Source organism: Danio rerio, chromosome 15, assembly GCF_049306965.1.
Source record: "Danio rerio strain Tuebingen ecotype United States chromosome 15, GRCz12tu, whole genome shotgun sequence".
NCBI lineage: Eukaryota > Metazoa > Chordata > Actinopteri > Cypriniformes > Danionidae > Danio > Danio rerio.
Genome location: NC_133190.1, coordinates 34,613,253 through 34,641,183, shown reverse-complemented (window position 1 = coordinate 34,641,183; position 27,931 = coordinate 34,613,253). Strand labels below are relative to the sequence as shown.

Genomic DNA, 27,931 nt, shown 5'->3' with positions numbered 1-27,931 from the left:
ATTGAAGGACAGGATTTCATATTGAGAAGATGTACTGCTGTAAATCAAGGTAAACTTTTCGTTTTAATTACTACTTTGATTTTATTTGTATAGTATCAGTAATCTGTTTATTTCCTGCACTTTGTGAAATTGTTTGCTGTTTTGTGAACTAATTAATAGCCCATGATGTTGTGACTAACGTTAAACGTTTTGACCACTGCACGTTATTTGCAATACTGTCTACTTTACTAGATAAGCTATTTTTAGCTGCTTAGTCCTTTTTAATAACTATTAATAATTTGTAAAGTTAGTAGTAATTTGTAAAGTGGGCGTTATGCTCTAAAAGAGCGGGCCGCGCCATTTTAAATGATGCACTGAGAGAGCAAGAGCGCGCGCAATGATCCGTTCAAATAGATGTAAAGTTAACACATAGCTGTAGGTCTACATTTTTAAAAAAGAAAACGAAACCTATTTATCCGCATTACAAATACAGTAACGTTAGTTATCGCTGAACTTTAGTGGCGCTTGTTGTGACGAAAATATGCGTGTTTTTTTTTAAGATTTACTTTTATGAGATCACCTGCAGGAAGCAGGTGAGGAGATCAGCTGTGATTCGGTCCGGCGTCAGCGAGCGGCTCATGACCAGACCAGTCGTTTTTTTCTCCATGATCGCCGGGGCAGCAGCAGTTTTAACCCGCCGAGGCTTTTAGAACATTATAAAGCAGTTTCAGCTCAAAATGGACCCGTGAGTGTCGTAGGTAATTTAGGATTTCGATGCGATTACGATTCGTGTCACTGTATGAGGCAGATACATATTTACACATGATGCTAAAGTGTGCTTATGCTAACAATCCCTATGAAACTTAAAGTTAAACTTATGAAAATGCGAGAGATATTTAATTAACTCATTTATTTGTTTTATATGCTATTTGTCTTTTCTTTATGCCGTTTTGAAGGTTTATTCCAGTGTTGCCGTTACGTTATTGAGTGTTTTGTATTGCTGTAATGACAAATAAATCTGACCAGACGCGACTGAATATGTGTGATGGATAACGTTAATGATGAAGTGGTATAACTCGTACAACCAAGCACAGAAACATCCCTTTGTTTGCTCAATATCACACAAAGGCATCAGCAAGCCTTTGTTATAAGCAAACTTTCTGTAAAGAAACAGGCTTTGTTAAACCTGTTAGTTTGCATTTTTAAAGAAGGTTTCACTAATTTTTAACAATTTAGGGCAAATAAATTTGAACAATTACAAGGTTGTTTAAATGTAGCACACCATTAGAGTATTGTGAGTGGCATATTTGGTTTGTAATATCATTATACCCTTTATTTATTTTTTTATTTCAGACTACCAGTTTGTGAGCTGATATGCAGTGGAAATGTAAGTTTTGCACTTACACATCAAAGAAAACTTTTTGAACAATACCGCACAAGCCATAGAACATATTCATGAATTGTTCTATTAACGTTACCTTGTCTCCATACTGAGTATCAGGGTAATTTTAAATCATTTAATGCATTAAAAGTACATTTAACAAAATTCTCAGCAAAGAACTGCATGATCAAGAATAGTCCGAATATTTTGTCCATTTGAATAATCATCTGAGGACTAGTTAGAAATAGGGTTGTTGTGTTGTGAAACCATTAATTTATGTTACAATACTATACCAGCTGATGTATGGTGATACCAAGTAGTATTGCAATACTGTAATTGATAACTTAAATCCATGAAATAAAGAAAAATGTCAGAAATAATATATTGTATATGTTATTATAGGCCTACTTGAATTTAAATAATTCCCTTATTGTTGAAAAAAGTATTTGCACATCTCTTCACCTAAAATGTATTCATTCCAGCAAAAAAAATAAATTAAAATAAAGATACATAAAGAAAAGAGCATTTTTCCAACAAAAAAATGTCAAAAATTGTTTCCTGTTGCTATTTTGGGTTTTTCATCTATCATACTTTTTTCACACTTATTATCGGATAAGAATCCAAAGTAATTCAAAATTTCACTTTATGAGTCATTCTTTTTAATAGATTGTCACGGTTGTTGTAGCTATTATATCATATTGACAGGAACAGAAATAAACGAATTCCGATTCAAAATGAACCATCACAAAATATGCAATAGGCTACTATAAAAGGCGCAAATTCTACAGTTTTACAACCTTAGAAGGCTCCATAGACTATTAAAATGCAATGATCTATTGTTGCTGAATCGTGTAAGTATTTTAGTGACTTTTTCACATGCAGCATTATGTATTGTAGGCAGACTGTTAATGACAATACTACCGTTTACAAACTACAGTGGCACCGCCAGTATCTTGGAGCCATAGTATCACGATACTACCATAGTACCGGTAAACCGTGCAACCCTAGTCAGAAAGTTCAGTGTCCTTTTAAAGACATCAATTGAGACAAATATTTATTCCACTTTTAATGCGCATAAAAGTAAGGCACACCAGCAACAATGCCATGATTATATTTAATCGGGGGTTGTGTTTATTACTGTTTGGTGACAAGTATAGCTCATGCTTTTGATGACAGGCGCCGGGAGTATTTGGCAGCTTTTATTATTCAAGAACATTTAACTATGTCATGTTAAAGTGTAACATCTGTTGCTAAATGGCATTGCATTGTATCATTGCATGTGTTTCTGATTTCTGTTTTTTGTTTTAGAATTTCGCTTAGCCATGTCAATAACACTTTACGTTTTTGTGCACAACAGTGACATCCAGAAGGAAGTCATAGAGGAAACACCAGCTGATGCAAGTGCTGCAGAAGGTTTGTTTTCTTTTCAAAACTTTGTGTGATTTTGTGAATTTGTGTTTTTGAATGTTATTAATGACTAATAATGTTTTGATTGGATCTTTCAGAATTCAATCGAATATCAGTAAGAAATGTGAGATCCAAGTTCTACGCTGCATTGGACACACACTGCTCGTTTGATTGAAATAAATAAAAAAAAAACAGGAGAAAATTGCAGAGGAAAACTAGAAGAAATTTTCAACATGTTAATTCAAAGGTATTTTTGTGACATCATCTTTGAATCATAATTTGCATTTGATTGCAATAAATTGCATTTGATGTTTTCATTGGGCTATAATGCATGTCTACCTGTCTTTACTTTTTCAAGGTCATCTGGCAGCAGTTCTCCGGGGTCTTTCAGTCCTTTAGAGGGATGAGTCTAAAGAAATTTTCAGGATGTGTTTTGTAAGTAGTATTATTGTTTCTGCTTTCTTAGACTGGAAATAAAGCAGTCATTCCAGTTTACTTCACTTATTAATAAAAATTTTCAATTTTATAAAAATAAAACAAATGCATTTAATGTAAGTATTTGAAAGTAAGAGGGATGTTATATTATGGCCTTTGGAGCAAGAGCATTGCTATGTTGCAAATACAGCAGCTTGTGCCGTCACAGGGTCAGTTAGCTTCATAGGCCAGTGAAGTAATGAATGCATTTCTTTAATTTTTAAACACACTTGTTTTGAAAAGGAGGAAGATTAGCTTGAAAAAAAATCTTAATAAGTGTAATACCTATGTAATATGTTGAGAGAAATATAATTTCAGTTGAAAGAACCTGCTGGATTAAGATGTAAAAAGATAGTGTTAAAAGCCACAAAGTCAAAGATGCTCCGTATTATAACCAACCCTGTGAAGTCACCTGCTGTGGGATTGTAGATGGCTGCACCCTTGTTCTAAAAGCCATACTAAAACATCAATTTTCTTATTAAAAAAAAGTTATTAATACATTTTTAAAAAGTGTGCTAAATAATGCAAACTTGACTCACTGCTTTAATCTAGCAAAACCAAATGCATTCATGAATCGGTTCCCAATTTATTAAGTTTTCCCTACAAAATATTTATATTGATTATGTAGCACCAATTGGTCTCTCACACATTTGCATTTAATTTCTTGAAAATGTTTTAAAAGTACTTTTACTGCAGTTTGTTTTATTACATTACAGTGTTTCTTTAATTAAAAAAATGTATTGTTCCTTTAGAATAGTATCATGTTCAAGATACTGGAATTTAGTACCAATCTCTGCTGCAATTTTAAGCAGCAAATTTCCTGCTAACATTTTAAGCACTTTTGAGCACATTTTTAAACAGCACTGTTTTGCCATTCTGTTCACATGCTTAACAGAAATGACACTCAACAATGCTCAAATGTTAGCAGGAAATGGATGTTTTTAAAATTACTATATGGATTGGTAATAAATTCCACTATCATGACAAGCCTAGTAGAAGCAGTACAGGCATTGAAGAAGGAGCACCATAGCTAGGCCTTCTTATAAGAAGCATTTGAATGTAAAATGTACTATAAACACAAATAGTCATGCTAATAAGCAACTAGTTAATAGGGTAATTGGTTCCTACTAAAGTGTTACTAAATTAAGCACAAGGAATTGTATTTTTTTCACCTCTGCTTTTGGTCTCCTGGCCACTACAGGCTTTATTAGTGCCATTTAGAATATCAAACTTTACTTATTTTTCTTTCTCTATTCATAGGATGTAATTGTAGAGTCGGACTTCAGTGCAGAAGATGTTGGCCTGCTGACTGTCGTCTGTGAAGATGTCTAAAGAACCTCATTATGGATGCAATGTGGGCCTTTATACTGGAAGGAAAAGTGGTTATGGACTGCCACATGCAGTATGTCTCTTTTTTTGCTTTGATTTACACACTGAATTCGGACTACCCAAAGACTTTGAGCAATGCATTTGAATTTGTTCAACGTGTGTTGCTTTTGCTGGGAGGGAAGCGTAATGTGTTTTATTCGGCGAGTGCCTATATACTGCTGTGCTTTATGTTTAAAGGTTCAGGTATAATGGCATGTTTAATTACAAAGTGTTGCTTTTTAACATGTTGCTGTTTGCAGTGTTACATTTAGGACTGCAGCATTTTGGTGTTTAAAACACTTTCTTTTTTTTTTTTTACCAAAAAAGTGTATTGTGATTTATAGGGTTGTCAAAAGTATTGAGTTTGGTACCAATCGGTACTGAAATAAAAAAAAAAAAGTCCATCCATTTCCCACTAACATTGCAAGAACTGATTGGCCATTGTGTTCACATGCTCAGTAGATATGACTGATTGGCTTTGAAGGTCATTATTTTTACCACACTTCACCACTGTTCACCAGGTGCAAAGATACAAAGACACTGGATAACTTCAAAGCACTGTCGATCAGTCGATTCATCACCAGATAGCTTATATGTTAGCTTCTAAACAAATCAGCTATCGACATGGCTTTGAAACACTTCAGTGTCTGTGTAACTTTGTTTGGACTCAGTGAAAAATGGTAAACCTATGACAGTCACAGCCAATCACAGTCATTTCTGTTGAGCATGTGAACACAGTGGCCAATCAATGGTGTTTAAGAACGAGCTCAGTAGCACTCAAATGCTGGTGGAAAATGGATATTTTTAATATTTCAGTATTGATTGATACCAAACTCAATACTTTTGACCACACTAATGTGATATTTTCTGTAGGAAAATCTAAACTACACAGTCTAACAAATTAGCTTTAAAGCTTAATATCTGTTCCTCTGTAAGTGTCTATATGCTGCCATGTTTAAGGTGCTGGTGCAATGGCATGTTTAATTACACTAATTCAAGTATCTTTTTTCCAAGTGTCAAGTATTTAAAGTTTTTTTGATAGATTTTCAAACCTTTTCGAAAAACTTGTGCATGTTTTAGGGTTGAACATGTTTATTATATTTTTTGTCTGTATTGCTGTTTACAGTATATTACAGCACTTTACAACAGGTTTTTACAAAACTGTATTGTGTACAAGTGTATTGTGATACTAAAATATCACAAGTGTATTGTGAAATTCTGCTAATTTTGTCAAATAAAATGTTTACATTTAAGACCTGTATAATGTCATTACTTGTAGGTTGAACTACATATTTTATGTTCAGTTTAATTGAAGAAAATGTGGAAACCGATTGCACGTAGTTTCTTTAGTTGACATTACTTAAAATGGTGGATTAAAACAATGTTGAGACTACTAGCATTCAAGATGTTAACTGAACATGGTAGAACAGTATTAGTTAAATAGAGTTATTAAAGTAATCTTACTATAAAACCCTAAGTAAGATTACTAAATAATGACAAGTATGTTAACTAGAATTTTCTATTAAACTTACTTAATTTTTAACAGTTAGTTTACTTTATAAGTTTTAGTTTTCTTACTTCAAGGCAATAATTAAACTTAACTTAAGATTTCCTTGTAAGTTTATATTGCAAAAATAAGGCAATCGGTTTCCAAACTTTTTTTAAGTAAACTGAACATGTTAGAATTTACAGTGTAGTGTGACCAAGTCATTGGAAGAGTGGAGAATGGCTTTTTGGAGACTGGAAGAAGAAAAAAAGCAGCATCTGAGGCATATTCAGCAACAAAAAAACAAAACAAAAACTGCACATCTGATCAAGAGAAAAATGCCATATGGTAGTGTGTGTGCAGCTTAATGAGGCGTGCAGACGTCCAGATCTCCTCAGACCATCACTAGGGCCTGCTGAGCTCCGCTTGTTGATGCTGGGAGTCCAGCATTCAGCGAAGATCAACTGAGTTACTGAGCAAACACACAGCGCTAAGATCAATGTACATTTGACTTCAGCATAAATCCAATTAAATATAATGCAATACAGCAAAACAGATTACGTTGCGCAAATCTAATGTTGAAATAATCATAGCATTTAAGTACTTTGTCATATTTCACAAAAATGAAGAGTTCAGATGCAAGTGCCAGTTAATAAAATTCTCCTAAAATGATCATTTTTCTCAGGTTCCTTTGTGTAAGTTTATTAATTATAGCTTTATTGCACAAAACATTTTATTTTCATTGCAATTAAAGTGAAACAACTGATATATATATATATATATATATATATATATATATATATATATATATATATATATATATATATATATATATATATATATATATATATATGGGTGTGTGTGTGTGTGTGTGTGTGTGTGTGTGTGTGTGTGTGTGTGTGTGTGTGTGTGTGCTTGAATAAATTATTACTTAATTTGTTAGTAAATTATATAGTAAAATCTTAATGTAATTTACTTAAAAATCTGCCTCTAGATTTTATCAATATCTAATCATAATAATAGAAATGTAAAATATAAGTGAATAGGTAAATTAAAAGCAATTAATTTTGTCATTAAAAACCATACAACATTGACTCTTGTTTTCTGTCTTTGTTCATGTAAGCATGTACATGATAACAATAAAAGCATAATTATGTAAACAAATACATTTAAAAACTATTACAAAAACGTAAATAGGTGACGCAGTGGCGCAGTTGGTAGTGCTGTCGCCTCACAGCAAGAAGGTCGCTGGTTCGAGCCTCGGCTGGGTCAGTTGTCGTTTCTGTGTGGAGTTTGCACGGGTGCTCCGGTTTCCCCCACAGACCAAAGACATACGGTACAGGTGAACTGACCCTTCGCTAAGCCACACCCAAAAACCGCCATCCACCAATCGTGGCTTAGCAACCGTAGCTACACGCAGGCTCTCTGTCAAGCTTTCGAGCAAGGGAAACAGACCAGAGCGTTGTGCATATGGATTGTGCAAATTTATTACCCGGTATCCTTAAAGTTTGGACGGGATGGTAAAAATAGAGAAATCACGGTTTAATTATTAGATTATTTAAAAATTTCACCTCTCCTGCTGAGCATGAGCTAAGCTGTTGAATGGTCAGTGTCATTAATAAAAATTCAGTATAGGAATGCTATATTAAATAAATAGATCAATGAATCATAAACATAAATAAATACTTAAATAAACAAATTAATATAGCAATAGAAAAATCCTGATGTAAAGAAATGCAAATATATATATATATATATATACATATATATATATATATATATATATATATATATATATATATATATATATATATATATATATATATATATATATATATATATATATATATATATATATATATATATATATATATATATAAAGCAATTGTACATACTACTATCAAGTTTTTTGGAGGAAATTAGCTCGTTCTGCCTCAGACTTTCCAACAATTTGGCTGATTTAATGCAGGAAAAAAGTCACAGCTGGAGTGCACTTGTCTGATGCTGTGAGCGATCACATCTCTGGCCGTTGCGATATGAATAATATGCCCCAAATTGTCCTGAACATGAGTACACCTTTGAAATCTCTGGCAATGAAGCAGAGAAATATAGTGCTGCCCTTGACCAAAGAAAGCCCTGCGAGTCCATTTCTTTAAGGCGCAGGGGCAATCAAAGACTGTGGAAGATGAATGGAACGATATCAGTGATGTATTTTCAAGGACGGCGCGGGACTTGGACTTCACTTCCAGCAGAGATTTGCCAAGGCACGACTGGGACAGGAAACGTCTTGGAGGCTGAAGGGAAAACTGATAGACGCACAAGTTGTTCTCGGAGTTCTGAAACAGGCAAATGCCAAAATATTTTGGTTTGGCTCAAATATTTGGGCTGATCTCGAGTTCTTAAAGAGCCTGCAGTGTTGACAGATCTGTGTAGGACGTTTTGGGGTGGCGAGGTCGTACTGACACCCTTCTAATGAGCTGTGAAGTCAGATCAGATAAGGAGCTGTGGAGACACACACACTGCTCCCCGTGAGGAAGGAAGAACAGCTCTGAAAACACAAACCTTTTATAGTAGAGGACTGTTGACACTTTTTAATACACATTCAGGGGATAATCCATGACAGGCCATTGAATTAGTAGTAAATAATGTTTTAATAAGTAATTTAACAGAGTTGAATTCCGGGGTCAATTTAATCTTTGGCTACCACATGTAAATCGTGGTTTAAAGTAGCTATGCAGGGCTCGCAAAACTGATAGCCCGACATCCCAGGGCTAATATGTTTTCTAGTTGGGCTACCAAAAATTATTTCACCCTGCCCATTATAATATCTAAATGGGACAAAAATATAGCCTATTTTGGTGGTTTTGCATTCTCTCACAAATTGGGTAATTATGTTGTGTTTAGTTTTCATGCATTGAAGAACCACTATCTATACGTGTATGAATTTGTATTTGTGCGAATTGGTGTTGTCTAAAGAACAGCTACTTTGAAAAAAAAAAGTAAAGTAAAATAAAATAAAAAATAAAGTAAAGTTAAATAAAAAATGAAATAAAGTGAGGTTAAGTAAAAAAAATGAAATAAAATAAAATAAATAAATAAAATAAAATGTACAAATACACATGTAGACTAGAATGAATGCCATTATATTTTTTTTATTAAATGTATGTTGCTGTTTTTTGTTTTTGTTTTATTTATCAAATAATGTATAAATGTAAAAAAAAAACAAAGCAAGTTTAATTCTTACAACAGAGGTTATGCCTAAAGCACAGTTTGTTTCAATTGCATATTTTTTATTCTATTGTACTATTTTCTATCATTTGGAGGACTTTTTGTTTAACTTTGAGTTTACAGGCTTTCAATGCATCCTATAGCCTGATTTATACTTCTGCGTCAGGTGACCGGCGTAACCCGCGGCGCATGCAACGCGCGTAGCTGTGCATTTATACTTCTGCACACTGTCTCTGTCGTTTTGCATTAACACTTCCAAAACGCTAGTTGGCAGTGAGGTGTAAATGTTCCTCTGTGTCGAGTTTCTTCTCTGCTTTTTTGCTTTTACACTTCCGGGATGTACAAGTGGCTCAAACTCGCTCATTTTGAGGCAGGAACCGGCGGACGTGCAACAACTTTAACTATGAGGTAAACACAAAACAAAACTTTCCATCCGGAGCTCCTTCACGGGACTCCACACTTGTAAACAATCGCTCGCGCCATTCGCGCGGCTCTCGCCCAGACTCCAAGCGCTACCAAGCCGACCAATCACAGAGCATACGCTACACGTCGTTGTGACGTGTAGTTACATTTTTTGAGAGGTGCACGTAAGTGACGGCGATGGCCACGGCGAAGGGCTATGCGTCAACGCTGTAGCATACGCCGGCGTTTGACGCAGAAGTATAAATCAGCCTTATGAAGTCAGGGACTTGTTTTTTAAGTTTCATTAGAAACTATTCACGCATAATACATCATAAATATTCAATTAAACAAACCCCAGTCCCTACTGTGCATGAGAGCCCATTATACACTACAGACAAATAACACAAACAAGTGCAAAGAAGAGAAAAAAAGTGCAAAAAAGGCTTTAGCAACAGAATGCAGTGCTAACAAGACTATGCTAACAGATAATTGTTCAGGACCCTCAATGAATCTGAATAGGACAAAGGCTTTTCCTGCCTTATTGTGCAGTGGAGACCTGTGGAGCAACAACACTCCCATCTTTTTCACAGCTCGCTCAATTCAAATCATTAAGAAAAGGGAGACTTGACTAAATGTACCAATTATGCAGCTGCCTAGCACAGAGTGAAAACGCTCGTCGCCCTGGTGGTGAGCATGTCCAAGTCCGCAGTTGGAGTGTGTTGTGAATAGTAGCCTAAATAAGTGAAGTGTCCTAGCAGAGGAGACAAAACAGCAGCTGAGTTCAGTCCATTCTTGCACATCTACCAAGGAGAAGCCTTTCATCTGTGTCCTCCATACAAGCTCCAAACCTTTCATCTGGTCAAAGGGTTCATAAAACTCAACAAAAAGCAGGACTAGATCAATACCAAAGTTTGGCACCGCAATGAAACCAGCTGGGATCGATACTTCGTTATCAAATAAACCATGTCAACTGATGAAATAACTGCTGACAAAAGTTTCAAACAGAAACAATAAAGTTGGCACGCCACGGCTCCAAAAATATAGACATTTTATGACACACTTTAAGCACACAGCCTGTTAGTGATTATTGTTTTTTTTTTCAAGCACCCACTTTCAATAATCTGCCAGTGATAGCTTGGTTTTGTGTCAGCAGTAAAAGCTTTAAAAAAAATGTAAAATTAGTCTAGAAAATTTACAAAAACTAAAATACTAAGGCTGGCAGATAAAATCGGTATGGATATTTATTGACCAAACACCATTATCAATAACAATAAAAAAAAAGTTTGGCATGAAGTTTTGGTATAAAGTGCTATAGTTTTATTAAAATTTGGCTGCTGAGCAAATACCCTGAAAGGAATTTCAATATGTCTAGGGTGTAAGTTTGTCATTTGCAATGAAGTGGTGTGCAATGCGTGCACATTTTCCAGGTGCACCTAGTTAAAAAAAACATCTGAACTTTAAAGAATGGTGCGTGCGCTCTGCGATTCATATAGAACTAACCAATCTGCTTCACACTTAGTATGGAATATACACATTTCAGTAATAACTGTAGACTAATTACCTTGGGTGAACACAAGATTATTCAAACTCTGCATTTGCTTTATCATTTTCGACATGAACTTGTATTAGTACAGCAATGGTTTGTCAGTTTGTCATCCTCTGAAAAAATGGTTGATAGTCGCTAGTTTTACAGAAAGACACCAGGGGGGCACAAGCGGAGAGCGCAGAACACAGTAAAGAAGGAAACCACGCACTTGTGCTTTTCACATGCAAGTTTTGGGTTGTGTCATCACCACCTCAGGTCAGAATAACAACAAACGCGAAAATGAGTGCCTTATAGAGGCAGTGAGGAAATTGTAACTAAAAAAAGTATGTAAGGATGTCACCAGAGTGGCTTTTTGGTTTCTTTTCTTGTGAATCTCGGCCTCTAGCATGCCATCTGAAAGATTTCTAGCATAGAGGGCAATGTAATCATCCAGCTTCACAATTTGTAATGTTGCAATATGTTTTTGAACAATGATGGTTAGTTCCTTTACTTGAAAGCTCAGATTTGATTAGCATAATTGGTTTTATTTACAAAGTGCAAAGTGTGAGGTTTACTGTATCATTATTATTGACGTTCTTAAAGTTTGCTTTGATTGTTCAGCGTTTACATTTTACCATTGCACTTTGTAACATTTTATTGATCAAGTTTAGAGTCTCTTTAGCACTTCTATGTATTTTATCATAAGGAGATGATTATATATATATATATATATATATATATATATATATATATATATATATATATATATATATATATATATTTGTTTAAATATTTTTGTTTTTAATTATTAAAACTATTTGCCTTAGAAATGTTGGTAAAATAAAATAAAGTGGTTAAAATAAACTAATATTCCTAAATGTATTGTTAAAAAATATTCAATAATTATCGATAATGAATGATATGAAACATGATACAGTGATAATTGTTTTTGCTGTATCGCCCATCCCTAAAAAATATCCAAATCTAAAATATAACATAAAAGTGATCATTTTAATTTCTTTTAAAAATTGAAATCTTGAACTTCCATAAAACACGAAAATGCCACAAGATACAAAATTAGACTCACTGCGCTGAGAAACTTGTGTATGTAAATTTGCGCAGTCCTAAAACTAACAAAAACTAAACATACTGACACTATAGTAAACTAAACTAAGTCAAAAACTATAAACTATAACAAATCAAAAATGGAAATAAAAACCAGATTCAAAATATGAGCTACAAAAATTCTACCATACCCAAAACCGATGTCCAACTCAATTTATAAATATTAACTAAAAGCACAGTTGTGGTCTTTAGAAGCATTTTGCAACATGTCTGATAATTTAAGACTTGATCCCAATGCCACAAGTCTTTTGCGAGTTATCTTTGCGGTTAAAACAAAACTGGATATAGTTGCTAGACTTTTCACACAACAAACGGTGGAAATTCCACCAACAGAGAAATAAAACCCAGTTAATTATTCTTCAGCCCAGCAGCAGTGACGCACAAGCAAAGTGACAAAACCTAAAATGTAGTAAACCGGCAGTGCCAGTACACATTAAACTAATCATACTCCGCTGCGAGGGATACACTGGAAAAAACTAAATCAAGCCCAGTTCAGATGTTAAATGAATGATCACAATAGCCCCATTGTAATGGCATTTGGACAGAAGCTTTGATTCAGAAAAAAGGGAGGCGGTGGGAACTCTCCGCACAGGGATCTCTGATGAAGGGAAAAAAGCAACTCATCAAGTGCCGTGCTGTGATGCTTGGATGTGGATTTGGCAGTGATTTCTGCAGTCTGTGCATCATCAAACTCCCAACTGCTCTTGAGTGGCATGCCAGCTCCCATCTACAGCAGTCGTTCGTGCCACAGCCTGAGAGACAGTTGGTTTGGACCTCGTCCTTGGCAAGTTCACTTTGATGGTTGTAAGGATAGACTTAGTAACTTCTTATATTGTTCTCGTGTTGAAAACTCAAGTCTCTTGGCAACTGTCTGCGAAACATTAGCACGTATTGAATGCAAATAAAAACTGACAGCAAGACAGGAGCCAGTCAATCAGATTTGATTTGCACTTGATTAGTAGACCCGAGTGCTGCTGATCCGATCCCTAACTCCAAACCTAAGTAATACCACTATAAACTTCTAATTTTACTCCCAGACCTCCCACTTGACCCTACGCAGCTCCTATTCCTGCTCTGCAGCAGAAAGGAGTCAGCCAGTCCCGAAAATCTCTCCCAGGCACGATCATCCCTCTCTCCGGAGAAACCCCAGGGCCAAGTTCCCGTCTGCTGGGCCCTCTGTCAGCTCGCTGGAGTGTGTCTCAACCCCCGCCAGCACAAATCCACCACAGAGAAAGCATTAATGTGCCTTCATTGATATGTGACCATGTGAAATTACACGTTTTGATTTACTAGGAAATGTACTACGAGCTTTGAAATTTGCCTGTGGAGAAACTTATTAGAAAAACACTTTGAAGTCCCTGTACAGACATTGATAAATCCCAGACAACAAAAAAAAAAGGTTTGTGCCTTTTATAGTCAGCAGACAACAAGGACTAAGAATTCTAGGCCAAGTGCAAACCTCAGCTGACCCCTTACACTGTTTCTGATGCCATTTTCACATTATAAGTAACGCTGTAAATCTAGAATGAGTTGTAAATACCAGGAACAAAGCAGATTCTTTAAAAAATACTTGTCAGAGTCCATGCTACTTGTTTAGTCAAATAGTAACACTGTTTTTGAATCTAAAGCTTGAATATACCACTTTTTACAATAATTATTGTTCCAGCTGCAAATCAAATGATTTGGTTCATTGTAGAGAATCAAAAACGCAGTAAGAATAGGCTATAATAGACTCCCAACATCTTATTATTTGGCAACATAATCACCTCTTTATCTTTCTTAAATATAAATATATAATATCTTTCTTAAAAAAAATATATATAAACAGCCAAAAGGTCATAAGTGGAATTGTTAAAAAGGAACTGGACGGGATTGAAAACACAGTCACTTAATGTATGTTTCACCGGGGAAAGTCTTTTGCCTTGAAACTAAAACTTATCAGATTTACTTTCCACTCTACAACGAAAGCCATCATGAGGTGCAAGTAGAAACAGCTAGTAAAAAACAATCCCCCACAGTCTGAAGAGAATGAGTAACTCCCAACTGAAGTAGTCCAATCCAAACAAAGCTTACTTAAGCTCGCTCCACAATATCTAACGATTCATCATGCTGGTTTCCAAGTCAATTTCCTAAAATGACTGTTCCCATTTATTCCATACACACACTTAAAAAGAGCAGTCTAGCAATCTGTCTTAAATATACACAAAGGCATTCTACTGGCGTTTTCACACACTTCTTGCTCAAAAATAAGCCCAATTGTCAACATACTGTATGCAGATAAAGAAATGACAGTCCTACCTCCATGAAACAGGTCCTTGCAGGAGCATTCTCCTTAATGGATGCGTTGTAGAACTTGCTGCCAAACACAGGTTCATTATCATTAATATCCTGAAGGATCACTTTGACAACAGCTGTAGAAGACAGTGGCGGTCGACCTCTGTCAGAGGCAACCACAGTTATACTCGGCGTAGGGTCTATTTCATAATCAAGCTGGGTCAGGGTAGTAACGACACCAGTGACTGCATCAACACTGAACCAATCTGAATGAGTTCCTTCATTCTGCAAGATGCTGTACTGAACATCTCCATTGGGTCCCTGATCTTTGTCCCGTGCTGTAACCTGTACTACAAAACTTCCTGGAAAGGCCACCTCTGGAATAACCTGGGTGTATTCCTGCTGGTCAAACAAAGGTGGGTTGTCATTAACATCTATGACCTGAATTGTAAAGGAAGATTCTGCCCGTAACGGAGGGGTCCCAGAATCTGTGGCCATGACTCTGAGTTCATAGTGGTCCTGCTCCTCACGGTCAAGGATCTGATCTACGCAGATGAGATAGATGATGCTGTCTTTGGTGGTCAAAGCAAACTTTCCATTGCCCCCCTCCAAAGAAACGTTCACATTGGCGTATTCTCCATAGTCAGGGTCTGTGACTGAAATCCTAGCCACATACTGGCCTGGCTGTGCTCCTTCCGAGATGCGTGGAGAACCATCCTCGCTAAGGAAGATGATGGTCATGGTGGGCTGGTTGTCATTGTAGTCTCTCACCTGGATGGTCACGAAAGAGTTGGTCACCTCTGGTTGACTGGCATTGTCACGAGCCTGTACAACAAGCTCATGAACTCTTCTCATCTCATAATCCAAAGGCTTGTTGAGAGTGATAACTCCTGTTCGAGAGTCAATAACAAAGTAGTGATCAGGATCGCTCTGTCTCCTGTTGATGTCATAAAGCACCAACCCATTGTCACCTTCATCGGCATCTGAAGCAAACACCTGCAGTATATTGTTCCCCGGTTGAAGATTCTCTGAGATCATGGCATGGTAGCGACTCTGGTTGAAGACTGGGGCGTTGTCATTGATGTCCTGCACAATCACATCCAAGATCATCTGTCCCGTCCTCTTGGGTGAACCGCCATCAAACGCTTCCAAGAGTAGAGTGTATGAAGATCTTGTCTCTCTGTCTAAAACTGCATTGACCACCAAATCCAAGTAGAGGACTTTGTTAGACCCTCGTTTGGTTTCAAGAAGAAAAGCTTGTCCTACATTTCCATCTGTTATGATGTAACCTTGTGTAGTGAGCTGATCCTCATCCGCATCCACTGCAGGTTCAAGAGGAAACTTGGTGCCGATGGTTGTCTGCTCTGGGATCTTAAATGTGGCTCTTTTCCTAGGGAACACTGGTGCATGGTCGTTGATGTCATTGACTAAGATTGTGACTTCTACTGTTATACCGGTCATGGTGACTGCTATGAAGCTGTAACGGTCCCGCACTTCCCGATCCAAGACCCTTGCTGTTTTGATGATCCCCGTACTCTCGTCAATGTCCAGATCGGTGCTGACACCTGTACCTTGATGATCTGAGATGAAATAGTGGGATGCAGTCATGTCAGGTGGGAGACCAGCACTGATATCTCCTACAACAGTTCCTGCTGGCTGTTCTTCATCTAGTTGAAGCTGCAATGTTCCTGGCACCATGGATGAATGGATGGTTATTAGTTGTGGCACCACATAAAGGATTACCAGTATCCACCACTTCAAAGTCCTGATTTGACGCAATGGATCCATTATCGTCCTTCCTTTACTCTTCATTGAAATTTCTTCTCACAAAACCTGACAAAAGAAATGGAAAAGGACATTAGTTCAAGAAATAAGCAGAAGTGAATTAGCAGAAAGCCGTCCAACATGATCCAAAATCTTAAAAAGTATGTATTACACAAAAAGATGGATTACACAAGCAGGCTCGGTTACAGTTATGACAAGAATGCTTAAGTGGATTTCCACATGTTGCATGGGATCTCTTTTAATAATGCTGCAGCACACCATGTGCACACGTTGTTCCTGCATTTTACTGTCAGCTAATAAGTCAAGACATTATTGCTACAGCTTAAGCGAGAAGCTTCTCTGTACTAAAATTGAAAGAAATCACAAGGCAGTCAGAAATGTCTAGAAAAGTATCTTATTGGAACTGTTTTCACTACAGTTTGAGTCTTTTGATTAACATATCCTTCAAATTTAGTCGATTTTTCATTATGTCATATTTATTATTTTAGTCAATTATGGCATATTTTTGGCATGCTTGTTATGAGATATTCAAGCCTGAAAATCTCATTGAAATGTTCCCTCAACTCTCATTTTTTTTGGGGTGTAAACTTCAGGAATGTCCTCCCACAGCAAAATATCAGTGCACTGGTGGATAGGAGCCTAAAATAGAGACTGCGGCTGACATGACCCCCCTTTTTTGTAAAACTATTCAACTGCAGTCTATATTGATGCAAAAGTAAGCCAAAAGGACCCTTTTAAAGCCAGCGGAGTGCTACCCCTGTCGTATATTAATGCCAACACTAATGTACAAAACGAAGCTAGAAAAACGCTGGTGGGCCAATTCTAATATATTAAAACCACAAAGGTCTCCTTTGAGTGTTCCTCTAGCTCCTTTTTTAAAATTAGCAATTCCTCATCCATAAAATTGTAGCTTGTGGACATGCAAACTTTGACGACCTTATTATTGAAATTATGAAACAAAATCTTTTATAGATGATTCCTGGATTAGGCCCTTTCTGGTTTCAAATGAATTATAAACATTCTGTAAGACAGGAGCTTAAATATTTATGTATGCTTGTTAGAAGAGCTTGACTCATCCAGCCCAGCTATTCAAGTATGAAAAATCGGCAAAGCAGAAAGGGGATGAAAGATTGAAAGTTATGAGAGAGCTTATTATCCGAGGAATAATGAATTGCGTGGTTTTCTGGTTCTCTTTGTGGTATAAAAGCACTACAGGAAAATTGCACTCACATAAAAAGAGACAAGTGAACCCCGCATTTGATTCTACCTTTGACTAAGTCTCTTTAAACTACATTGTAAATCAGGATTGACTCTTATTTATAGAACATTTAGCTAAAATAGAGTAAGGTTGCAAGAAAAATTAGGTACACCCTAGTTTGGAAAGTCAAGGTTTTAAAACCGCTGAAATTTTCTGCTATACCGTTCCTACAGTATTTGTTAGTTTTTTTATGACCACAGTATCTCCAGCAGAAAAGATATCCAACGATGCCGTTTTAAATAGTAAAGAAAACAGTGTTTTTTTAAACAAATGAAACAGCAAAAGTCAATGATTCATTTTTAGAGTTGGGCGAGTTACTGTATTCTAATTAAATTTTAAGGGACGCAGTAATGTAACGAATTACATTTTCATTTGTGTAATTTGATTACTGTTACAAAAATTAATGTAATAGCGTTACTTATACAAATAGAGGTTTAGAAGAAAAAACGCTTTTAAAATCACATTTTCTGCTGCAACTTCAGTTAATAAGTGTAAATAAACATTTGCCTTTAAATTGCTGGACAACGCAAGAAAATAGCTTCTGTCAAATGGTTGATTCTTCAAGTGGAAATACAGACTTTATTTTGATTTCACTGAGCAGAAAAATAAAAACATTGCTGTGAAATGCAGTCTACTGTATGTCCAGTCTCTAAAGAACTTACGACTGCTTTTAACTTGACCAGCTACTTGTTTAAGCTCTTGAACAGAAATTATTCTAAGACAATACTCGTCACAAAGGAGGACACCCGCGGCCAAAAACATAGTGGCCCAACTCAGCCTAAACAGGCTCATTTGGATTTTTGTGCAGGATTGGGAGTGAAGGTATCTTCTGAATATAGCATAGCTGCTTATGGGGCCGTTTACATATGTTGTCTTGTGAGCCCACGCATATTGGGAGCGCATATTGCGCATGCTTGCATTTCCAAGGTGCATCCAGTTGAAAATCACGAGTCACATGACAAGAACTGACCAATTAATTTCATGCTTTGTATAGAATATACACATTTCAGTAGACTAATTACATTAGACAAACACAGAACACCCAAACACTGCAGTGCTTTGGCATACTATGGATGTCAATAGTCACGAGTATTTTCTTCTAAATTTCTTTTTTTATGATAAAAACAAAAAACAAATAGGTTTGGAACAAGTGAATGATGAGAGAATTTTAAGTTTTGGGTGAACTCTTTAATATGTCAAGCTGCTGTGATCCACCCATTGTAATGTTTTTCAGTGAATAATAAATTGCTAAAAGAGTTGTGGTTTAATTAGCATTTTTATAGGTATATTTTAAATGTTTTAAAAGTAACTTCAAAGTATAGTAATTAGTAATTTGACTACTTTTTACATGAAGCAATTAGTAATGTAATCAGATTACAATTTTCCATTAGTAATCAATAATTTGTAATCTATTACTATAAAAAGTAACTTACGTCGGCGCATTAGCCTAGTGGTTAGCGCGCCGACATATGGTGCAATAGCACGTCAGGGCGTCGCAAGTTAGAATCGCGGCTCGACGACATTTCCCTACCCTACCCCCTGTCTCTCTCTCCCACTTCGCTTCCTGTCTAAAATATGTCCTATCTAATAATAAAGGAAAAAAGGCCAAAAATAAATCAAAAAAAAAAATTTGAATTATTTAGCCTGACATGTTTACTGTTACAAAATATTTTAAGTTTCTCAAAATTAGATATATTGTGTTCAAAGTGAAAAAAATCTTTCGTTTTTTACCCAGACATTTAAAAAGAATATATATTTAGAGCAGTAATCACAATACCGTGAAACTGTGATATTTTTATCCAAGGTTATCATACTATCAGAATCTTATACCGGCCCATGCCTAGTTGTCATATCTGCACATTCTTAAACTTTTAGGACAATTTAAGACTCAACCAAAGCCTAAATACAAAATGAAGCAGTTTAAAGATGAGCCTGTCAATGACTGCATTGCCATGAAAAGCCACAAAATCAGTTTCAGGCCAAGGGAAACAATCTTGTCATTCTCAATCACTGAGAAAGGAGAATTATTTCACAATAAAAATTCTTTATATCGACCGCAAGTTTTCAGATGTTTTTGTTGAAGTAAATAAAAACAGAATCACAGGAAATACTTTTGCTCTGTCATACTGCAGGGACCAGAGAAGCTCCCTCCAGTGGTGAACTTTAGCAACTCCCTTTACAAAATTCAAAAGTTATGTCCTTTCAATTTCTACCCCAAAGGGCATTTGTTTCAAGTAGGTAAGTACGTCTCAACGTGTGCACAGGTTTAACTCGATTAACTCCAGAATGACTGGCGGTGTTGGATGTGGCACGCAGCTGCACATGTGGTTAATTTAAAATGTGTGTGATGATGCAGGTGTCCATATAAAAGTGTGCATAAGCACCAGTGTATGTGAGTCAGATCTGTGCGTGCTGTGCGCCTCATTGCGGTAGTCTGTCAAGTCTGTGGTAGTGACATTGTGTGTGTGTGTGTGTGTGTGTGTGTGTGTGTGCGTGTGTGTGTGTGTGTGTGTGTGTGTGTGTGTGTGCCTGAGCGAGGGAGCAGACCAGGAGGGCTCCACACAGTCTGCCCTGCACCCTCTCTGGCTTTGCTGCATTGTAATTGGGGTCTGCTGGAAGCCTGCCCTGTGCATATGGGAATCCAAAGCTAATTTCAGTCTGTCAGCATCACAGGGACTGAGAAACACACACACACAAGGAGTACTCTCTTATGTTTAAGAAAGTACAGGCACACACACCCACACAATACCTCCAATGTAGATTACTATATGTGCACCAAACACTTCTCCAAAGTAAAGCCTCTAAATACATAATGAATGTAAGTGTAAGCATACAGTTGCAGCCAGAATTATTAGCCCCCCTTTTAATTTTCCTTTATTTTGTAAATATTTCCCAAATTATGTTTAACAGAGCAAGGAAATTTGCACAGTATGTCTGATAATATTTTTTCTTCTGGAGAAAGTCTTATTTGTTTTATTTCAGCTAAAATAAAGGCAGTTTTTATTTTTTAAAGCCATTTTAAGGTTAAAATTATTAGTCCCTTTAGGCTACATTTTTCAATAGTCTACAGAACAAACCATCGTTATACAATAACTTGCCTAATTACCCTATCCTGCCTAGTTAACCTTATAAAGCCTTTAAATGTTACTTTAGGCTGTATAGAAGTGTCTTGAAAAATATCTAGTAAAATATTATTTACTGTCATCATGGCAAAAACTAAATAAATCAGTTATTAGAAATTAGTTATTAAAACTATTATGTTTAGAAAAGTGTTGAAGAAATCTCTCTGTTAAACTGAAATTGGGGAAAAAATAAACAGAGGGCCTAATAATTCTGACTTCAACTGTATGTGTGTATATGTCTATGTATTTGTGTTTGTGTATGTATACATCTATGGAAAAAAAATTACAAGTCTACTTACATTTTCTTAGATTTCCTAGGCACGTTTTTTTTTTTTTTTTTTAATGTTAATGTTTGAATTATTCTATAAAGGTCTGATTGCGTTTCTTCCATGTTTCAAAAAAAAAAAAAAAAAATATATATATATATATATATATATATATATATATATATATATATATATATATAGATAGATAGATAGATAGATATATAATTTAGAGCTTTTTTTTACAAGAAAAATGACAGTTGGTCAAAATAACAAATGTGTTCATGTGTAAAAAACAAAACAAAAACATGGTTATTCTACCAAATATTGATTTTCCAATTCTTCTAATATTAAATTATTAGCAATGTGTTGTCTAAAAATAAATATAAGCATGTCTGAAACAACATATATTTTTGTTATTTTAATTATGTTTCAATGTCAACAGTAATTTTACATAATAAATCAAAATATACTCAAACAATAATTGGACATCACACTCCAACAAAATATTAATTACAAATTCAAAGAAACAGGACATCATCCATATACATATACACTACCTGACAAAAGTCTTGTCGCCTATTCAAGTTTTAGGAATCACAAATAATAACTTGACTTCTAGTTGATCATTTGGTATCAGAAGTGGCTTATATGAAAGGCAAAGGCCTCTAGATTATGTTTAATTTACCAAAATAAAACATAACCATGCCTTGATTTTTAATTATTTAATTAGGACAGTAAGGTCTCACTTTGCTTAGACAAAGTCTTTTCACTTAACAGAAATAGTGTGCAGTATAGAATATAAAGTCATGGTGCAGTGGGAAAAGAATTAATATTGTGAATAACTCCCGTAAGCTTGGACGACTGCATCCATACATCTCTGCAACGACTCAAATAACTAGAGAAAGTAGAAGAAAACAGTCTTGCAGGACTTCCAGAGTTCATCACGATTCTTTGGTTTTATCTTCAATGCCTCCTCTATCTTACCCCAGACATGCTCAATAATGTTCATGTCTGGTGACTGGGATGGTCTATCCTGGAGCACATTGACCTTCTCTGCTTTTAGGAACTTTTATGTGGAGGCTGAAGTATAAGGAGGAGTGCTATCTTGCTGAGGAATTTGCCATCTCCTGTGGTTTGTAATGTAGATTCCTCAGGCTGTTAATGTTGTCATCCACTCTGTAGATCTGTTGCATGCCCCTATACAGTATGTAACCCCAAACCATGATTTTTCCTTACCATCTTGACTGATTTCTGTAAGAATCTTGCATCCATGCGGGTTCCAGTAGGTCTTCTGCAGTATTTGTGATGATTGGGATGCAGCTCAACATATGAATTATGAGTTAAATCTACCTTCTGCCACTTTTCCAAATGATCAACTAAAAGTCAAGTTATTATTTGTTGCTCTTACAACTAGGATCGATGACAAAACATTTGTCAGGTAAATAATATGATAAATTAATATGAAAAATAATATGAAAAAATCTAAAATTTTTGTTTGCAGTCAAATGTTTTACTCTAAAACGTTAGTTTAAATGTAAGCATTCATTTTAAGTTTTAGAATGACATTTTTTACTGGAAACAAAAAAAAAAACGTATAATTCGTTCTCCAGACATTAAGGCAATGTCCCAGACGTTGTCAAAATCTCAAAGCAAGTTCCACAGATGTGTACAACGGGCACTGCCACTTCTTTTAATGGCTGGAGCAGACCTCCACAGTGCTGGACATGTACCATGGCAAACGAACCTAGACAACTGCTATTCTGTCCAAGATATGTTTCTTATTCTTGAATTTAATGCCTTGTTAAACTACATGGCATGAAGAGAAGTACTCTTGGATTGCAACTGAATATAGGTTGTAACTGCACCACAAAAATCATATGATGGAGTTCATAGCGATCAAATCAGGTCAGGACATTGGCCGTACGTCTCTTACTAGTCTGCTAATTTAGAGTTATTTCACTGTTTATGACTTTCCATCTTTGGGCAGCTTTCCAGTGCTTTGAGTCCTGTGTTTAACCCCGACCATTTAATGCGACAAAGGTGGTTTAATTATAGAAAATGGCCTATTTAAAGAAAAAACAGGCCCATTCTGTCCCTTCACAAAGTCAGACGCAGATGAAATGAAAACAGGTCTGCCCTATTTAATTTTAAAGCATGCCCTCAATAACACTTAATAATGGTCTCCAAGCTGTTCACACCTGCCCATTCCAAGCACCTCAGGGCTTTTTATAATCCCCCATTCCAAACAACAGTAGATAGCAGATTTGTGGGTATGCAGACCGCTAATATTTCTGAAGCAAGTGTTGCTGCCTTCCTCCATTAGCCAGAACTTCCATTCCACAAAAGGCTTCCAAAGATCTGACAGAACAGAAATCTGGGACTAAAACATCCCAAAGAAGCTGCTCTGTTAAACACTGAAACCACTTTGGCCAAGACGCTGGGGGATGAAAACAACCACAGCTGGCCAGACAAATGCTGATCATCTATCACTCGATGTCCAAAACGGTTTCCCAACCAGTGGAAGACGGCCACGTCGCTCACGACACCTCAAACAACACTCGCGCTGGAAGACTGCGATGACTGGAAACAAGGCTTTAAAGAATTATGCCTTTTCGAAAGTTCATTTTGGTTAGGCTGAGGGGGCGAATGAGGTAAAGACAACATATTGGCCCCTTCAGTGTAAATGATGAGTGAGAAAAGGCCCTGAAAGCCAAAATGAGCTGAAAAAAAGAAACCCTAAGCAGTCATAAAGTAACACCATCAATCTCGACATTGGGCAATTCAAATATTTCCATTTTAAAGGATGTTTAGCACTGAGCCAAATTAACTTTACGTTGACTATCATTTGATCTCAAGCAAACACGCTGTCAGTCTGAGATTATTTTGCTAAAAATGTCTTGCTTTTATAAGATAACCCAAAAGAAATTCAGGAAAACAATCAAACTGGAAACTCATGATCGACTTCGATACAACGTTTGGGTCTTTGAGCAAATCAGTCACCTTGAGATCCAGTGAGACTTGGCAGCAGATGGCTCATGCTGAAGCACTTATCTACAATAATGCAGTACGTAAAGGTCTACAAACACCACCCACACACTGAGTCTGATCACTTACTTAGGTTGGATTCTTCTTATTCAGAACTGGCTTTATTTTTATATTCACAAGTTCACACTAGGCATGGGACGATAACCGCTTCAAAGTTTACCGCAGTTTGGAAATGTCAAGGTTTTAAATCCAGCAAACATTTCTGTTATACCGTTTCTACTTCATATGTAAGCATTTTTAAAGTGTTTTTATATTTATTTTATTTACTTTGTTAGGGCAACAGTATCTCTAGATGAAAAGGACCATCCACATAAAAGCTACTGTTCCAAAACATTTTAAATGTTTCTTAAAATAAAGTATATCGTGTTCAATAGGTGAAAAAGTTCTTGTTTTTTATCCCGACAATTAAAAACAACATTTTGTAGAGCAGTAATTACAATATTGTGATACCGTGATTCTTATACCAGCCCATGCTTAGTTCACGCTTACAGGTATTTGACTGAATAAATATGCGTATTTTACATGATGTCCAGGGAGAGGGCTCTGAGCTCAGACAGACACTTTAACTAGAGAGATGGGGTCCTAGCACAGTGCCTAACTCCATCTCAAATTTATGCAGTATCAGGTTTAAAAGTGTGGAGTTGGTGTGGTTGAGGGATGCTGAAGTTGACCGAATGGCATGCTTGACTAATAATAGGGGTTTGGTCTTAAGCTAATTGGATAATAGAATGATTTTCAATAATAAAACAGACTAGTCAAACTGATTAGGCTTTAAAACTGATTGGTCTTCTCACAAAATTTGTTTACAAAACATCACATAATAATGCAAGAATCTAAATGAGAAACTCTATTGAGTCAATCCTTTTCAATGACCGTAAAACAATTCCTGAAATTACAACTCTCTGTGAAATTATTGCAGTTTATAGACAGGCAGTTAATAACATCAACAAATAACTAACTAGAATAAAGAAGCTGATTGTCGGATGTACTAAATGTTGTTATCACACTGGTGTGATCATACGAATCAAATCTCTTTAGACTGACTTTTAAGAGATTTCTTTTTCTCCTATATGTGTGATTTTCATTTTCTCCCTATTATTACTATGGCTGTTGTCGTTTTCTTTTAACTTTCTCTTCTTCTGTGAAGAAGTGCTTCGAGGTGTACCTTTAAAGGTGCTACAGAAAATAAAGTTTATTATAATTAATATAAGAGTTAATACCAGTAAAAAAAATAGCAAATTCTTCCATGCAAAAAGGCTATAAGTCATTACTAACTTAAATCCAACCAAAATCTGCTAAATGAAAACTGCAATTAAAGATTGTATCCTTCGTTAAATGCATTTTGCACTGCAATCCTTTTAGCTCGACTCAACAGTTTAGCCTAGTACATTGTCAGTGCAGTAGTTCAGCATTGGCTATGGAAGATGTGCTCGACAGGAGCTGGTGGGAAAGAAGAAAACCATCTGCGGGCCTCAGATATGTACGTGCACTGCTAATCTACATCAGATACATTTGTGCCATGGGAAAAAACATAAGACCCTATCAGCCGTGGTTTGGCCAGCATTTAGGATGTTCTGGCTTGAGGGGACCATCTTTTTCCCACACCCTCAAACCTGCTGAGAGTGTTTGTGGAAATGTTTGTGGAAGGAGGTCTGCGCACTGAAGAAAACAAAGAACCACACGTGCTGCTGGGTCCTTTGAACATGACACCAGCTGATACAGCTTCGGTTACGGTGCGAAATTGGAAACATCTGGGGGCAGCGAGCGGATGAGTTCAGTACAGCGTTTATGAAACTCACCGTGTGCAGATTTAACTGAACACAGACTGTATAGATAGTTTCGGACAGATAGTTTCAAAGAGAGCTATCGTGTCCGGTATGCCTGTTGTCATATAGAGAACCATATATTTGAGTTGTTGAACCCACAGTCAAGCAAATCCATATCAGGTGGAGACATGCAGGCCGTAGCCGCAGTGTTTTGTCTTCCTCTGCCCCTCAGGAGATTCGAGTTTCACTTATTACAAATGCTACTTTGACAGTTATGCATTTTATGTTTATATACTATCTAAGGCCAAGTCTTTGTGTCATCTACCAAATTCATGCATATCAGATTTTCTTCACCGATTCCTCCATTAGATAATTCATTAATCAGTTTACTTTATTTATCTTAGGGGGGAATGAAAATATGCAATTGTAAAAAAAATGCATTGTAATTGAGCAGTTAGTTTGAGAGACGGCTTATAAGATATGATTCTAGGTTGCATGATGTAATAATTCTGCTCATTTTAAAAAGATTTTTCTTCAGATCAAAAAATTAACAAGAAAAAAGCTGTAAGTTTAAACCACAACTATATATTTTTTAGTTCCTTCACAATCTTGAAGATATTAAAACACTGTTTTTAGCCATTTGGATGGTTCTAATGGTAAGCAGACAGTGCTGTTAGAAGCCTTTAGAAGCATGCATTAAGCAAACATGCAGAGTTAATACATTACATAGATTGTATTTGGATCATTTGCTTCTACACTACCTGACAAAAGTCTTGTCGTCTATCACAGTTGTAAGAGTAACAAATAATAACTTAATATTCATTTGGAAAAATGGCAGAAGGTAGAGTTTTTTAGATGAATCATCTGTTGAACTGCATCCTAATCATCACAAATACTGCAGCCCGTTAGATTACAAACCACAGGAAACTCTTCTAACTCTTCAGCAGGATAGTGCTCTTTCTTATACTTCAGCCCCCACATTAAAGTTCCTGAAAGCAGAAAAGGTCAAGGTGCTCCAGGATTGGCCAGCCCAGTCACCAGACATGAACATTATTGAACATGCCTGGGGTAAGATGAAGGAGAATGCATTGAAGATGAATCTAAAGAATCTTGATGAACTCCGGGAGTCCTGCAAGAACGCTTTCTTTGCCATTCCAGATGACTTTATTAATAAGTTATTTGAGTCAGTGCAGAGATGTATGGATGCAGTCGTCCAAGCTCATAAGAGTCATGCACATAATTAATTATTTTTCCACTGCACCTTGACTTTATATTCTATACTGTACATTATTTACATTAAGTGAAAAGACTTTGTCTAAGCAAATTGAGACCTTACTGTCTTAAATAATTAAAAATCAAGCATGATCATATTTTATTTTGGCAAAATAAGCGTAATCTAGAGGCCTTTGCCTTTCATATAAGCCACTTCTCATACAAAATGATCAACTACAAGTCAAGTTATTATTTGTTGTTCCTAAAACTTGGATAGGTGACAAGACTTTTGTCAGGTAGTGTAGTATTTGCTACTACAGATTTCCAACATTCTTCAAAACATCTTCTTTTGTGTTCAAAAGAATAAAAAAAAAACTCAAAATCTGCAAAAGCATGAAAATGCAATGGATAAAAACATGGTCAATCTCTACATTTGTTCACCTTATTTGTAATTTAGCACACCCTGTTGCCTAGCTCGTACAGTTTTTTTTTTTTTATTCAGCAGGGGTACCCTTTAAGCAAGAAACCTTTGTCCGAGAGAACAAAGGAAACAGTTGATGTGGGATAAAACCTGCAACATTTCACTAAATACAAGAAGGTCACACACTGATCCAACATGGCTTTATAAGACATGTGTACAGACACACCTCCCTTCATAACCTAATGAGAAACGCAGATGTGGGGCAACTTGGGCCTCTTGCATGCAATATGTGCCGTCCAGTCTCAGTACACACCTCTGGAGACCAGATGCTGCAACTGCATGCGGCTTTAGTGCTCCACCAGAGACCTGTAAAGATGGCTTTAACTACACCACAGCAGAGGCACTGG

General features: G+C 36.2%; 1 protein-coding gene and 1 long non-coding RNA gene across 4 annotated transcripts in view; one reads left to right on the top strand and one right to left on the bottom strand.

Annotated features, from left to right (window-relative positions):
- Nucleotides 1-5,863, top strand: LOC137487768 (uncharacterized). Of its 3 annotated transcripts, XR_012390951.1 has the most exons (7): nt 1-49; nt 540-724; nt 1,333-1,366; nt 2,718-2,773; nt 2,866-3,014; nt 3,126-3,202; nt 4,502-5,863. It is a non-coding gene; the product is annotated as an uncharacterized lncRNA (long non-coding RNA). The 3 variants fall into 3 exon arrangements; XR_012390949.1 differs by lacking the exon at nt 540-724; XR_012390950.1 differs by lacking the exon at nt 1-49 and having other exon boundaries at nt 600-737.
- The window catches only part of dchs1a (dachsous cadherin-related 1a), a 200,971-nt gene that overhangs the window by 167,489 nt on the left and 5,551 nt on the right, over nt 1-27,931 (bottom strand). The window contains exon 2 of the mRNA XM_002664651.7: nt 14,674-16,482. Within this exon, the coding sequence (XP_002664697.2) occupies nt 14,674-16,461 (1,788 nt within the window). The 5' untranslated portion in view covers nt 16,462-16,482. The remainder of the gene's footprint in view (nt 1-14,673; nt 16,483-27,931) is intronic.